This window comes from Lupinus angustifolius, chromosome LG20 (assembly GCF_001865875.1).
Source record: "Lupinus angustifolius cultivar Tanjil chromosome LG20, LupAngTanjil_v1.0, whole genome shotgun sequence".
NCBI lineage: Eukaryota > Viridiplantae > Streptophyta > Magnoliopsida > Fabales > Fabaceae > Lupinus > Lupinus angustifolius.
In genome coordinates this window covers 21,076,750-21,093,399 of record NC_032028.1, presented here as the reverse complement: position 1 = coordinate 21,093,399, position 16,650 = coordinate 21,076,750, and the positions used below count along the sequence as shown (strand labels likewise).

At 29.3% G+C, this 16,650-nt stretch overlaps 1 protein-coding gene across 1 annotated transcript; it reads right to left on the bottom strand.

Annotated features, from left to right (window-relative positions):
• Nucleotides 13,957-15,031, bottom strand: LOC109335653. Its single transcript, XM_019571812.1, has 3 exons — nucleotides 14,874-15,031; nucleotides 14,718-14,761; nucleotides 13,957-14,232 (listed from the first exon to the last, which is right to left on the bottom strand). Exons 1-3 carry the CDS (start codon nucleotides 14,959-14,961, stop codon nucleotides 14,086-14,088), a joined length of 279 nt encoding a protein of 92 aa, XP_019427357.1. The 5' UTR covers nucleotides 14,962-15,031; the 3' UTR covers nucleotides 13,957-14,085.

Here is a 16,650-nt window from a genome sequence, read left to right as displayed (position 1 = left end):
TATTATCGGCCAATACTCGATCGGGTATTTTAAATCGCCCGATCCTAATATCCGATTAGAATTTCGGATTTCGGCATTCCGAGTGAAAAATATTTAGAAAATAGATATGAGTGTAATCAGAGTCTATATTGACTCAAAATTAAATTACGAATCCAACGGCGCGATCGGAATTCGATTCCGAGTTACGGAACTCAAAAAGACACTTTTTGAGCCGTACCGGGCGGATTCAGCCCCGACAGTGATCCAGGACCGACTGTCTCATAAAATTACCAAAATTTACCACAAAATCGGAAATAAAATTTCAAGAATAAAACTCAACTAGAGTTTTGTCTAATTCCTTACCGAAGAAATTCATTTTCGAATATATAATTAATGAAAATATTAGTAAAATCTTATAATTCAAAATCGTAAAATTCGCGATGTTACATAATCTCAGTGACATTTTTGTAATCTTGGAGTACTGTCTGAAAATAAGATTTGATGCAAAAATATAATATCGATATGAGACAACTTTGACTCCTTGGTGTTAAATGTTAAAACTCCAAATTTATTTGTTGTTGTAGAGTGAGTTGTGAACTTTTGTCATTTAATTATATTTTGTTGTTGTTAAGTGATACTTTTGGATTGATATATGTTTTGTAATTTAGACTTTGAATTTGTTAAAGACTTAAAGTTATTTGTTTATTTCAATTTTGAGTAGATTATGAATATGAATTATAAATTTGAGTATCTATCTATTTGGAATTTTTTTGTTATATGTTTATACATATATATAATAATATAAGTATATATGTCTGGTTTAACCGGCATGCGGTTTAATGACTGAATCACCATTTGAATCATTGTATCACTATACTAGTACCCTGACCAGTTTGATAATTGTTACAGTTTTAACAACACTGATAAAACATTTAAAACTTTTAAGATTGCAACAATTATATATTATATATTGTGGGTATTCATGTGAGTATCCAACAAATTTTTAATTTTTATTATATATTTTATAATAATCAATATATAAAAATAATTAATACATGAGTAATACAGTATTTAAATGATAAATTTATTATTATAATCAAATCACTACAATTTATTATTAAATAATGATAAAGTATATAATATAATATTATTATGATTACCACTGTGCATATTTTTATGGATAGTCATGGGTCCAAGTTTTTTTTGTTATCCGTTGTCTTATCATAATGTAATATCAATGATTCTATGTAATAAAACTAACCCCGTTGATTCAACTATAAGACTTTAACAAATATCTTAAAAGGATGTGAGTTTAAAATTAGTCGTCCACGTAAAAATTTCCTAAATGAATACTCTATAAGTTCATCAATAAAACTCATAGACCCTTAAAGATTTTTTGGCCTTGATAAGCTCCCAATATCTACACCATGTCACGTGTGTTTCATAAAAATCTTATAAATTAAAATTTATGATTATTTAAATAGTGACTGAAATAGGAAAATATGTATTTACTATTTTCAAAAAAGTTTCCTATTTACTTAATTATTTAAAACAAAATTAATAAAATGAAAATAAATGCATTTACTATCTTAAGAGCTTAAAATATTTCATACTTAACTTTTTTAGTGACCCAATCAAACTGCTCTAAAGTTTTTTAAGAAGATCGTTACACTATTTTCTTTTTATTATAGTTATTTTTATACTATTTTTTTAGCTAACTGTGCGTTCATTTATTACTACCATTGTTATATTTTTTGGATTCTATTGGATAGATAGCGTCACCAAAGTTAAGGAAGTTCGTTAATATGGCTAGTTTTATTAAATGTGTGATGCATTTCTACAAAACCACTATTATTATGACTAACTCATTTTATTTTTCCAACATTATAATTAATTAGAATATTTTAGTGTTAAAATCAATTAATGTATCAAAATTAATCTCTCAAATGGTCCTATAAAAAGAACATAAATAGCACATTGTGATCTAATCTCTATTATATACTTCCATCACTTTATAACTATTATGATTTCCGTTTCTAAATAATGTTTTCAATTATATCATCATTGAATAATTATACATATGATCATTTTATTGAGAATTTACCGCCAATGTATTAATCTAGCAGTGTAAGGGTTCACTTAATGTTATAAAGTCCGAGTCAGACATCAAACCGAAAGAGATCATATATAAGTTCTAATTAGCTTAACCGTTAGACCGCTTGATCAGATCAGACGACATCATAATATCATATATAATTATAAATATATTACATAATCAATAAAAATTAGTGCAGTGATATAATTAAAGAATACATTACTTGAATTCTTGTACTAATTAAAACTTTCATGTGTTGATGCAAAATCAGATTGAGCTCAACATATTACAAATGTAGTGAGATAAATTGAAGCAAGAAACTAACTACACACAAAACAACATGACAATATCCATCTTCAAAAACAAAACTGAGTTTATAATTTCATTTGATTGTCAAATTATATTCTAAGCTTATTTTTTTTGAAAAAATAAGCAAATTTCAAAAAATTTAAGCTCTAACAAAACATGCACTTAATATACATATATTATTATTGTATAGTCTGATTTCTTTCTATATAATTCCCCTTATGCTAAATAAAGAATAGATTCAAACAGTAATCCATTAAATTGAGAAAACAAATTAAGCATAGGAGAAAGTGATTTTTGGAATAAAGCAGAAATGTCATCATCTTTTATTCAATAAATAAAATACAAATATGGATTATAGAAAGTGGATTATGGAGAAAAGGAGAAAGCTATTAAAAAGTAAAAATAGTTCAACCCCTATGGCTATAGGCAGTGTCGATGCTAAGTGGTCTTGAGGGTGTGCAAATACACACTATTACGCTAAAATTGATATTTAATAACGTTCGTTTAACAACGTTTATGTGTTGAATGTTGTTAAATGTAAGACAGAAGAAAATTAAGCACGCTTATTGAAGCAAACATTGTTAAATATGTTATTTTTAACATCGCTTATTGAAGCAACCGTTGTTAAAGGTCATACTTCATATATTTAACAACACTTTTCAATAAGCATTGTTAAATGTATTATCTTTAACAACGTTTATTGAAGAAATCGTTGTTGCGATGTTAAATGTCATATGTCATATATTTAACTGCACTTCTTCGATAAGTATTGTTAAATGTGTTATCTTTAACGATGCTTATTGAAGAAAGCGCTATTAAAGGTCATATTTCATGTATTTAACAACACTTCTTCAATAAACGTTGTTAAACGTTTGTTTTAGTTAGCATGAATCTTTTCAAATTCAAAAACAAAACCTCACACAATACCACATATCACTCAATTTATTATTTCTCTTACTTTTCTTCTTCTCCATAAGTTTTTTTCTCTTTTGTTTTTAGTTTCATTCTTCAAGCAAGTTATCGATTTTTGGTTTTTCTCTTCAAGCATAAGGTAAATCATTATTTTATTTTAGCTCATTTATTTCTCTTCACAAATAGTGTGATCATTATTTGTTTTGAAGTTATGCAGCTATGGTGTTCTAGGTTTTTGTCTATGGTTCACTAGTTTAGAACACATGGTTTGAGTACAATGATAAATTTTATTTCTCAATTGCTGCTAATTTTATATTTTTTTCATAACTTTTGCAATTTGTTTAGATATGTCATTTTTTATTTGTATTTCAGCTTACATTAATCATCGAGGAACACAAGAACACTCTGTAAGGACTTGCACATTGGAGTAGAAAGAATGAACAATTTGCGTAAGATCTCATTACTCATGTTATTTTATAAAATTAGAATCCATTAAGGTTGAATGTAGCTGGAGTCATTTGTGATTTAACAAATCTATTGTAAATGTGGTGGATATGGACATGCTTGTCATGTGTTCGATAGAATATTTGGGAGAGATATTTTCTTATTTGTTAGGTATCAGGGGCCTAGGAACACCTAGAATGGGGGGGGGGGTTGAATAGGTGTAGCGGTTATCAATCACCGCTTCTTTCACCAAAATCCAATTCTAGAAACAGCCCAGTTAATCGATTAACACCTAGTCTTAATCGATTAACACATGCACAGAAGAGAATGTCCAGAGAGGCAAATTGCATAGTTATTTAAAATCAATTGAATAGAGATAAAACAAATATTGTTAAACACTATTAATAAGCATATGACAGTGAACAATTATACAAAATATCAGCTATTAAATCAAATTGAAACAACAAGAAAAGTAAAGAAGATTTAAGGAGAGAACAATGTGCAAAGATTGATTTCTATCCTAGTTCGTTTGCGGTCCACTGCAAACTATATCCAGGCTTCCTCTTCTGATCTTGGGAGATTTTCTTCTTCACAATATTGAATATATGTATGATCACACACACCAATTCAATTTACATAAAAACATAGGACACTTCTTTCTTGAAATCTAGAACACCTAAACCCTTGGTTTGACTCTACCTATTGTCTGAGAAAACTTTTCTCGCGAAACAGCCCCAACCAAAATTCTTGTCCTCAAATCAAGACTTCCTAGTCTTGGTGAAGAAACTCAATCTTTGTGGTGGTACGACACCAAGAGGTCAATCCAAAATACACAAAAACATATTAAAACAGCAAGGTATTATAAGCACAATAATGCTTGAAATACTACAAGTAAAAGACCTTAAGACTAACCCACTTACAAATCACTTAAGCCATCAAGAACATGTGAGTTAATAAAAAACAGAAATCAATTATATCTCTCTAACAATCTTTACAAATAATCATGAACATGTGAGCAAGATAAAGATGAGCATAAGAATGTGAAAAACAGTATGCAAATCAAGAATCAATTAAGCATGGTAACTCTCTTCCTCACACATGCAACTCTCTTGCAAAAACAGAATACAAAATGAAACATGCTCTCAAAAATCAATCCTATACAATGGAATGCAATGCTATAGTTTTCTGAAAGTTGCCTCGATTTATACTAGGCAGTTTTTACAGTTGGATTCGTTTCAAACAGTTACACGGTTAAAACAGAAATCAGTTATAACACAAAACAAACCTGTTAATCGATTAAGGCAATCCGTTAATCGATTAACCAGTGCAACAGAATTGAAACAGAAAATAATTGTAATAGAAACACTGATTTAACAGAAAAACAGTTCAATTAATCGATTAACTAGCATATTAAAATACATGGTTCAAAAGGTAAACTTCTCATATGTTATGCACAACTTCTATACATGTTTTAACAATTATATTATGCCTAATATGCACATATAACATGTATGATTAATGCATGAACATACATTTAACTAGAAACTAGATGATATGTCTCATGGAAATGATATGACAATTATGATGGCTTGAGAGACTTGCACCTAGGTTTACCTCACCTATACTCACTTACTATGGCACACATCCCAGACTACTTAGAATAATGACTCTATTTATATCCTAGTCTAGATATGACCAAATGAGCTTTAGGCATGTTGATTGTTGAGTCATCTTCAAACTTTAATAGAACATTGTCTTCATCAAAACATAGGCAAAACATTTCTAGTGCTATCTTTGACACTTGCACTTTCATTATTTAGAAAGTAGACATTTAACAGCGCTTGCTTCAGTGTGCGCTGTTGAATATAACCTTATATACTACAACACTCACATATAAGCTTAATGCTTCACCTTTCATATAAAAAGAAATAATATGTATTCGTTGATTCGGAGGAACGTGATATAGTTGAAAACATTGTCCAACTTCGAATAACCAATCAAATGGCTCTGATCCATCAAAAGCAATTAATTGTAGCTTTGGGGGACGTGGTTGCGGTGGTGGTGTAAACGTAGGGTTGAAAGGTGGTCTAGTATATATGGTGTGGGATGAGGAAAATGATGGTATGAGGGAGGGTGTGTAAAAAGGTGGGGTTGGTGGGGGCTGTGGTGATTAAGGTTAGGGTTAGAGTTTGAGTGTGTAGTGTTGGAAGAGGATTGAAGGATGGAGGGATCTGGTGGTTGGGGTGGAACGAAGGCCATACCTACGAGCTTTTTTGTGATGAATTTGAGGGATTTAACAATGACTTCATGTCTTACATCTTGCTGATCCTTGTTTTCGTGTAGTTTTTCTTCAAAAATTTGCTGAAGGTATTCATCTGTATCTCTGTTGGGGTTTTTAGGAGACCTGATTAAAAAATGAAAGCATTAAATAATAGATTCAAAATAGAACAATTGAAAATAAGGAGTAGAAATTTAAGAGGAGATACAACTATTGAATAATATTAGTGATTTTTCATATCATTCACCACTTTTTAGGTTTAACTAAATACAATATTTGAAAACTAGGGTAGAGTTATTGGGTCAAGCTCAATATGCTCCAAGCCCAATAGTCCTTCTTTTAAAAACAAAAATAAAATTAACTAAAATAACAACTTAATTCTTATGACATAATCCTTCAACCAAATGGGTTTGGTCTTACTTCTAATGGGTCTGATGTTGTTGTCACCTTCTAACATGTCTATACTCGATCGAATTGGTGTATATGAATTGGTAAAGTATACTCGATCGATCTTTTAGCATTATTTATTGACAAAATGTAGTACTAATAATTAAGTTTTATACAATATTACTATATTATCTATTATTCATATTTTATCAATATAAACTCTTCAAAAAACAATATAAATGAATGAATAAATTTTTACATTAAAAGTACTTAGATATTATACTTTTATTTAATAGAATTATGGTTTAGTTGGTGTGTATACACCTTTTCTTTTGAAGAATTAGTATAACTATAAAAATATGTATTTTAAGCTCATGCTACCTAGATTTTAAGAAATCTCGATTGAAGATTAAAGTAAATGCTAGTGGATGCAAATAAAAGCGTAAATCTGTATAGACCATTTCTTTTAATGGAACATATTGTAACAACCAAAATAGCAATTTCCCCAGTTCTTGTTTTTCTCAATATATCCCAACCCCTAAATAGTTTTCTCAAGGATTAATGTGGATCATATTCAAACAACCCATTTGGCTTATCAAACAAGTTCAAAGCACCGCCACTTTCAGTTTTCAAGTTAGTTGGAAAAGATTTTGTCGGAAACCATTACGAGAAAAAACAAACATGCAATAATCCAATAACCGGAACGACAAACTCTAAGCACAAGGCCAACGTAGATATTTGTACCTTAATAATTGAAGTATACACATTATCTTACAATTTTTTTAATCGACAAATGTTAGTATGTTATATTTTATTGTGGATGAGACTCAAATTAACAATCACATTCATTCGATTCCTTAAAGCTGTTAAGGTTATATAAGATAAGCGACGTTATATTTACTTTCCAACATGTCCCTCCACATAAACTTGTCGGACCAGACAAAGAATTACCTTTGACCATAACTAAATGTATCTTTTGGCCCATGACAACCGAAAATAAGTTGAGTTCTGGATTTAATATTATGTTAGGGTTTTATTTCAAAACCAATTGACAATAAGAGGAATAACTCAACATATATTTAAATCATTCCCAAGACAATTGGGTAGGTGATATAGGACTTACTTTCCAACAAAACTCATCCCCTAATCACCTTATTACTCCCACATTATCTTACAATTTAGTGTATCTTTCTTTTTGTTGTTTATAAATGGTGTCCACATATAATAGTTGGATTGATATTTTCTTGTGTAGATAATAGATATATTGTAGTGTATTTTATTTCAATCACTAAATTATTTTTCATACACAGATCAGATGCAATCTTAAACTCCAAACACACTTATAGACATCAAACATAGTCCTAATAGTGTCACTGGACTATATTTCGAAGTTCATGACTTAACCTTGAAGTCATAAAGCTTGTCTTATTAAGACTATAACTTATACACTCATGTAACTTGCTAGTAACATAAGACACATCTTGCTCAGTATAATTCCCAATATCAACCACTTCCATCTTCTTTAATAATCAAAAATCCTTTGAAGGTTACTACTTTTATGGCAATTTTTTCAGAACAAACTTTCTACTAGGGATGCTCTAATTAAAAGGATATATCTTTAGTTTAGGGAGGAGATCCCTTATACCTTTTTTGCCACAAATATCTAAAAACTATTCAACATATTTTTTTCCTCTTGCACTCTAACTTATTCTGTTTGGCAGCACCTCTATAATTGGTTGAACATCGGCACTACATTTCCACTTCATATCTTATCACGTTTTTTATTGGATCTGGTATGGACCTAAGAGCAACAAAGTGTTGGGCATTGGCTCCTACTAGAATTTGAGTTTTAAAAATTCATTATTTTTTATATTTGTTTCATTATTATTTATGTATGACAAAATTTAAGATATAGTTTAGGAGAACATATAATTTTTCATGAGTTATCACATTTTTCATGGATCATCACATTTTTCATGGATCGCCGATCACAAATGGACCCAAGAGCAACAAAGTGTTGGGCACCGACTCCTACTAAGAATTTTATTCTTGTTAAATGATAATATTATGTGTTAATTTGACTCCTATAATTTATACTTTTATATTATATTTGTCTCCATTATCTAAACATTTATTCTTGCATGTTATCTATGGCCACACTATCTAAAGTTTCTGGGTCCTACACTGCATGAAACTATTCAGTTATACCTATTGACACTCTAGATCATTATGTTGTTTTATTCACTAAAGCTCATTATTGTAATTGTCATCTTATTTTTGTTTTTTCCCTTTAGAATGTATTTAGTTTGAGGGTATGGAGCAATATTAATATAGTATTTCATTCAGACTCAAATATAAGCAAATTCGAATTTATATGTGTATAAGTACTTTCTAATTAATTTTACTTTATTAAATGTTGTTATCCTTAAAACGTCATTCATTACATTAAATTTTATTCTCAATGTATTTTAAAGTATTTAAACTTGAAATAAATTCTGGTGACTGTAAATGAAAAATATTTGACACTTTCTTATATACCATAGTGAGTGACAATTTAGATGATAAGATTTATTTTTTAAATGAACTAAAATTGTTATGTGTGTTATAATTATTTTTTTGTGATTTATAAGTGTGTTATAATTATTTTTTTATGATTTAAATATAGATATGGGTTGATTAATTGTATATTCAATAAAAGAATATTTTTAATTTATAATTACTCGTGATACTTGAAATATGTTATTATATTAGTCTTACATTGTCTAATATTGGAATGAAATAAAGTAATCAATGTTATATAGATTTCAATCCCTTATTATAATGTGCACATAATATAATCATCAAATAGAAACATCATATGAACACTTGGCTCACGGGTGTTATAGAGCTTGTAATCTTTATTCTATAATAATATTTAGTTAGTTGTTCAACACTCTTAGAGACATGAGCATAATTGGTCGAACCCCGTTATCAAATTCTCTTCTCTTCTATTTATTTTATGCACTTTATTTGATTGCTTGTGGTCAACGTTGCATAACGATTGCTTCTACTACATCATTAATTGGTATTAGAGCCGATTAGTAGATGACTCTTAACCTAGGTGTTAGAGGCTAAAGAGAGTGAATGCATGATGGAAGGACAAGGTCTATTAAAGGTATTATGCAGGGATAAAGTAGATGAGTTGAAGGAGAAGAAAATATGACATGAATATACTCGGGACCACAATTGTGTTGGATCCAGAACCCCATAAGTCCACGTATTGGATTTAGACTAAGATGGAGATAGTGTGTATGTGACGTCATAGTGAATGGTATTAATTGTTAGCAGATCTGGAAAAGCATAGTGCGCTGACTGACTTTGATATAGGGTATGACACGAACATTACTTGTATGCAATATGTAACACATGCAGTGGTAGAGATGCAAGGTGTGATATAGGCATTGGCTATATGCAAACGTGTGACATGAATATTGGTTGGCATTAACATAAAGTGTGTGCTATGAGTATACTCCTTATGAGTATGAAAGTTATTTTGAACTATAATTGTCGGAGTAGACTTTGAGGCTTTCCAAGGAAGCTCTAAGGTTCACTATGACTAAGTATTGAAGAGGACAATTATTGATCAACTTTAGTGTAGTGGTTCCATAATATCGAAAGACTTCCTAGCAATAGATGACTAACTGTCATATTCCATTAGATGGTGGTATGAGAAGCTGCATTGCAAGTTTAGAGATCTAGGCTATAGATAACATTGTCAAGGACACTCGGAAAAGCTTATGCTGAAGGAGAGCAGACTCTTATATGAAGGAGTTGCTAAAGAGAATTAGACATGAAGCAAGGTGAAACATAATATTCGTTAAGGTCGATATGAATCTTGTGCAGATTTCCTAAAGAGCGATATATTCGTCTATAATTCAATCAAGGTGAAGATTATTGGGATGCTTGAAATATGTTGTTATATTAGTCTCACATTGCCTAGTATTTGAAAGGAGTAGAGTGATCAATGTTATATATTTGACTCAAGTTTCTTATTATAATGTGCACCAAATATAAGTACTAAATAGAAACACTTCATAGGCACTTGGGCCCATGAGTGTATTAGAGCTTAGAATCTTTATTCTCTAATAATATTTTGATAGCTGCTCAACGCTCTTGAAGACGTTGGTATAATTAGTTGAACCTCTTTATCAAATGTTATATAATAATCGCTTCTGCTGCACCAACAATAATTATGGATAGATGCCCGATTCATTTAGAGCAGGGATCTGGGTATGGGCATTGGGCAATGAAGGCTTTGGGCCCTTCCTTCCTTAATATATTTAATTTTTTCTAACCGTGGCAAATTTCTAGTAAAATCGTGATTATAACAAACAACGTCCTTATCCAGTTTGCTATATACTGTTTCGAACTTAAAACATGGCTCTATTTTTTTTTGGGTTTTTAATAATTTAGTTAGAGTTTGAAAAATTGTGTTCTTTTTATACTATTTAATTATTACTTATTAGTATGGTATGTGATGTGGCCATAAAGACCAATGACTAGACTCTATCCAAAATCTACAAACTATGGTATAAACAATGTTTAATTAACCTAAACTAAATAGAGGGAAAAGTGATTGTTGAGCACTTGAATCACTATAACATAATGCATCTAAGTTCTTTGTCAAATAGCTAGGAGAATGGACACGTAAGAATGATAATTTCTCTTACTGCTCAAAATCAATGAAACTTTTTTAAATGGATTTCAAGTTTGCTTTGTTGAATAACGTTCTAGACCAATGAGAGGAACGAATATAAAATCACCCGACTGAAGATAGCTCTATATAGATCAAAGCAAACACTTAGAGCTTTTGATAGTCCATGTGCACATGTTGTAAATATCATTATTGTTGTTTGTACTTGGATGGTCCAATCTTCATAGGCAACAATTACAAATTGAAGGGAAGTATGCATGTTAGACTCGACATCGATTGAGATCCTCCAACTACCCGAGAGTCTCATTCTTACTAAGCAGGAAAAGAGTGAATAGTCATAAATAAAGCACTATATCTTGAACTAAAACCTTAAGACATTGATTCCATAATTCTTTACCACTTACAAACTCTTCAACTTTCATCTCATATCCAATATGATACTTCACACTTGAATATACATTACCATCTCCCCATCAAGCATGGTATTACAAACTTATCAGTCAACTCCTGCCTAAGTCCGTCATGTCCCAGTCAACCATCGACTTTAATACTACTTGTTGGACCGAGTTGTAACTGGGGAGCCTCCAACAACCAGAGAATCCCATTATCACGGAACATAAGAAAAGTAAAAAGTCACAAGTGAGACATCACCTCTTAAACCAAAACCATAAGGCAATCGTTCCAGAAGCCTTTACCACTTATAAACTCTTCAACTTATCACCTCATATCCAATTAACATGATGCTTCACAATTAAATATTTTCAATAAAAAAAATAAAGAAATATTTATTTCACATAATAAGTATTCAACAACTCAATGTTTACTCCAAAAGAAGAAAGATTGAAACTTGAAAAGAAAATGCTACTAATCTTGTCAACTTAGCTACCTTTACAAGATTAGTGGAAAGTAAGGGTGAAAATAAGTTAGGTTATGTATCAGAGGTCTATTATTTTACTTATAATAAGCTAGGTTAGAATCAAGCTTTGTCGTGAATAGGTTGGGCTTAGGTATTTTGAAAAGTCCATTTAATTTAATAGGTCACACTTTATGTCATCCAAATAGTCTATTAAACATAACAAACTGCCCTATTTAGTTATATTATTTTATAATATTCATATTATACAATTTTATATAAGTAGTGATATTATATATGTAATTTTAATATAAAATGTATATAAAAATATAATTTAATTGTTAAGCTTAGAATGGACTAGTTAAAAGTAGGTCTATTAGTATATTTAAGTATAGACATAACGGTCTATTTCAAGATTATATATTATAATAGGTTTTTAAACAAGCTAACACATGTCAGATCAGACTTTTAATTAAGTCAAAATTATGCTTTGAAACTTCTTTATATTATATAGGTTCAACATGTTTAAGGTAAAATCTAACCTAACTTGTTTCCGCTGTTAGTGGAAAGTATATGGTACTTATTAATGATAAGACTTGATATGGTTTATGGAGTTAGACTTGTAATCAATGGATTCACCAAGACATCTCATTAGCAAGCTGGAAAGCAAATTTTGAGGTATGTCAAATGAACAATTGACAATGACATCTTTTATTTAATATCCAACAAGCTATAGTTGATTGGATACTCACACAATGATTAAGAAGGTGAAACTGAAACTAAAAAGATAATTATAGTTATGTTTTACATCTTGGTATATGTGTATTTTCTTGGTCCTTCAAGAAACAATAAATAGTTATTCTATCAACAATAGAAGTGGAGTACATATTATCAACAAATTAATATTTTTCTCAAGTATTTTGGTTATAGAGAATATCTAGTGAGTTGAAACCTTAAGATGGAGTCACAAAGATATTTTGCGATAATAAATGAATGATTGCTTTGACAAAGAATTTAGTGTTTCATGAATCAACATATATATTCATGACTTGAAAGATAATGAAGTTGTGGTGGAATATTGCAATGGAGTATTACACTTTAGAAGATCAAGTAATAGACATCTTTATAGAATCATTGTGTTGGGAACAAATGTCTACATTGAGTGTTGAAATGTCACCACTATATATTATAGAATAAAGATTTATGTTTAAAAAATATAAGTTGTTGTTCAAACTCATAACTTATATTGATGTTATTTAGAAAATATAAGTCGCTGCACAATACATTCAAAGCAGATTTATTTACGAGGTTGAAAAATATGCTCAAGACTATAATGAAACCAAGTTTAAGGGATAATTAATTGCTTTCTAGATTTTTCAAAATTTAGATTGCAAATATTGAACATGGCTTCACCTGAAAAATATGTCATACAATCATTATTTACTTAATACATAAGTTTTTTCTATTTTTATGGAAGTTGTTTCCAACTTTCATATAGCTTGTGGCAATAGAACTAATGAGTAAAATATGTTTGCTTCATGAAGAAGTTTGTTTTCTTTACTCAAGGTCCTATATGTGGAACACCTTTCTATTGAGAGTTTATCATAAATCTAGTTTTCAACCAACAAGTAAATTAGAAAGAGAAAAACCAGAGAAGAAGAAAAGCCAAAGTGTCTTAATTTATTATTATTTCTTAATAAATATTTTATATGTAATATATTCTTCACATATAAACTCAATATCAACAATTTATTTCAAGAGAAAAAAAATGTATACACCGACAGTTTATGAGTTTTATACACTATCATTGCATCATCATTCATCATTGATATTTAATCGTCGTTGACTTTTCAGAAAAAGTAGTCCAAATGAATGACGGATGATGTAGTGTCTGTGAACAAATCTTTACACTGTCATTGTATAGATTTTACACTCTTATTTTAATGGCAAACAGAAACACCTTAATTACTTAATTACTGTACAATAAACTAAAAAACATAAAAACCCATTACAAAACATTAGATGAAAACATATTTAAAGAGCAAGAATAGGCATCATATCCCTTACTGAGAATTATTATAGCATTCTCTAATGTCTTAAAATCTTAATCTTATCAAATTTATGCATCACTCAACTCAATCTCTTCCCGGTGACTTTGGGTCATGGCGGTTGTTTGCTCCTGTTCCTGGGTAATCTCCACTTTCCAAATCCATCCTATCTTTTACCACCAATTCTTCTTTTATATCAAACATTTCTCCTCCATTTCCGAATTTTGAAGAACCCTGAAATTATTTATAGAAAAAAATTATTTAGTACATAATTATATGGTTCACTCGTTTAGCTTACCTACCATATACATAATTCCACATACAAAATATTGGGATTATTATAAAGGAAATTTTGTAATAATAGAATAAAAACTAACAAATTGTAGTAAGATTATACAATAATCGGTACATACCATGTTATTATTTTTTGGTATTACCAAGGGTATTCTTTTACTATTTTTTGTTAAGGAACTAATCTTTTTCGGGGTATTGTAGCCCTCCTAGGAATCAAACCATTAACATTTTAGTCATTCTGAGAATCTAATGAGACCTTATACCACTAGATCAATACTTTGTTGGTATTCACTGTGAGCTAGACATTTTAGTTGCATATATAAAAGGGGTGAAGAAAGAATTAAAATTAAAATTAAAATATGGAGGTTGTTCAAGATAGAAGAACTCAATTTTCGATATTGAAGAACTAGGGTTGATTATATGACCTCTTCTACTTGTGTAGCTTGGTTTCTGTTTGATAAAAGGCTACCTGCAGAAAATGAAATTTTGATTTATCATTGAATTCAAGTAAGAAAAAAGATTAAAACAAAGAAAAAATGGGATAATTCCATAAATAATCATTGAAATTTTTGCAGCCATACTAGTTGTTGGAACAGCAGCATATGAGAGAACAAGTGAAAAAATCATAATAAGAACTATAAGCAACTTAAGGGTGTGCTTGTGAATCATGCTGAATAAAATCAAGAGAGATATAGAAATTAGGTATATGAATAGAATATACTTGATAATGGATGGTGATAATAGTAGAACACATAAGAAGTTGGTGCTTATATAGAAGCTTAAAAGAAAAAGGATTATTTGATTTAAATATTGCATGACAATATATAAGTACTAGTGCTCCATGTCAATACCAACTTTAGCTTATTTTTAATTTCTACTTGAAACACTTTTTGGATCTTAATTGGTGGACCTGCTTCAACTTGTCTCAGCTTTTAAGCTTTATCTCAATGTGCTTTCTCCATATGATTAATCTAAAGTTTTTCATACCCAAAATATCTCTAAAAAATATTGAAATATAATCTGTAGTTTTGTATGCATGTAGAAAAGTTAAAAAAAATAAAACACTACCACTTTACTTTGCTATGAGGAACAGAAACCACTAAAAGTGTTGTTCATTGATGCACTTCTCTTTCAGATAGAGGATACATTGGAACCAATTATGTGCAGAAACTTTAGCTCAATGCACACCTTTTTAGCCTCCATGCCCAACATGAAGGATGCAATTAAATTAAGTTAAGATTTAAGCTTAAAAGGTTGTCCACTAACAATAAAATATAAATATATAATTCTGTTAATAATATATTAATCCAAAATAACAATAATTAACATTTTTTTAAACTTCAAATTATTAATAATTTAAAGTTGTAACTAGATTCAATTAAAATCTATAATATAAAATCACCTAGTAACAATAAAATAAAAAGAAAAATACACAATCGTATTTTAAAACAATATATTTACTAATTAACAATAAAATATGTAAAAACATAATGTATATTCATTAAAGTTTCACTCTTTTAAAAAGTTAAATTATTAATCTTTTCAATAAAATCATCATATTATATTGGTTATATTAGTTGTATATTTGTGTTTTTAGTTTTTGTCAAAGTTTCACACAATTCAAAAATAAGTAGTAGCTGTATAATTCTTCAAACATGAATGATGAATCACATCAAAAATAAAATATTTAAATTAATATCTTAAATCAATTTATCAGATAAAAATTGTGATGCATCTCCACTTTTCGTTTTATTCGTATTACATATTTAGGTTGTTCTATTAATGACAAAGAATGATATTCAATTAAGGACTGTTTGTATTGAATGTTGATGTGAATCAAATTGCATCTTCCTCTGCATATTTGATTGACTCCTATGATATATGATATGCTAGATTAGGATATGTTAATCTTTGTTATGGTAAGAGAAACAGAAAATAATATATACCGATTGTTCAACTTTTTTACATTGTTAATGTATCATCTATTATTTATATATTAATGATTGTTGACTCTGATAGAAAAAAAACAAATTCCTTTGGGAATGCTTTTTTTTTTATGTTATTAATAATCGTTCCGGTTCACTTTTTTTTGGGAAAGAAGCCATTGAAACTGAAATTGTTTCAGTTTTAATATACTTGAGCATTAATAGATTTAGGGCAAGAAGTAAAAGCTTGTAAAAAGGATTTTCAAAAAATAAGCATTTTGGTGATGGGATGACTGGATCTTATTTAAAAATGATTGATTAAGATTAAAAAAGAAATATGTATGACTTTTTTTAAGTGGTCATGTAATCTTTATTGTCCACGAGAATTAGTTTCACTTAAATCACTCAATTACAAATATATATATATATATAT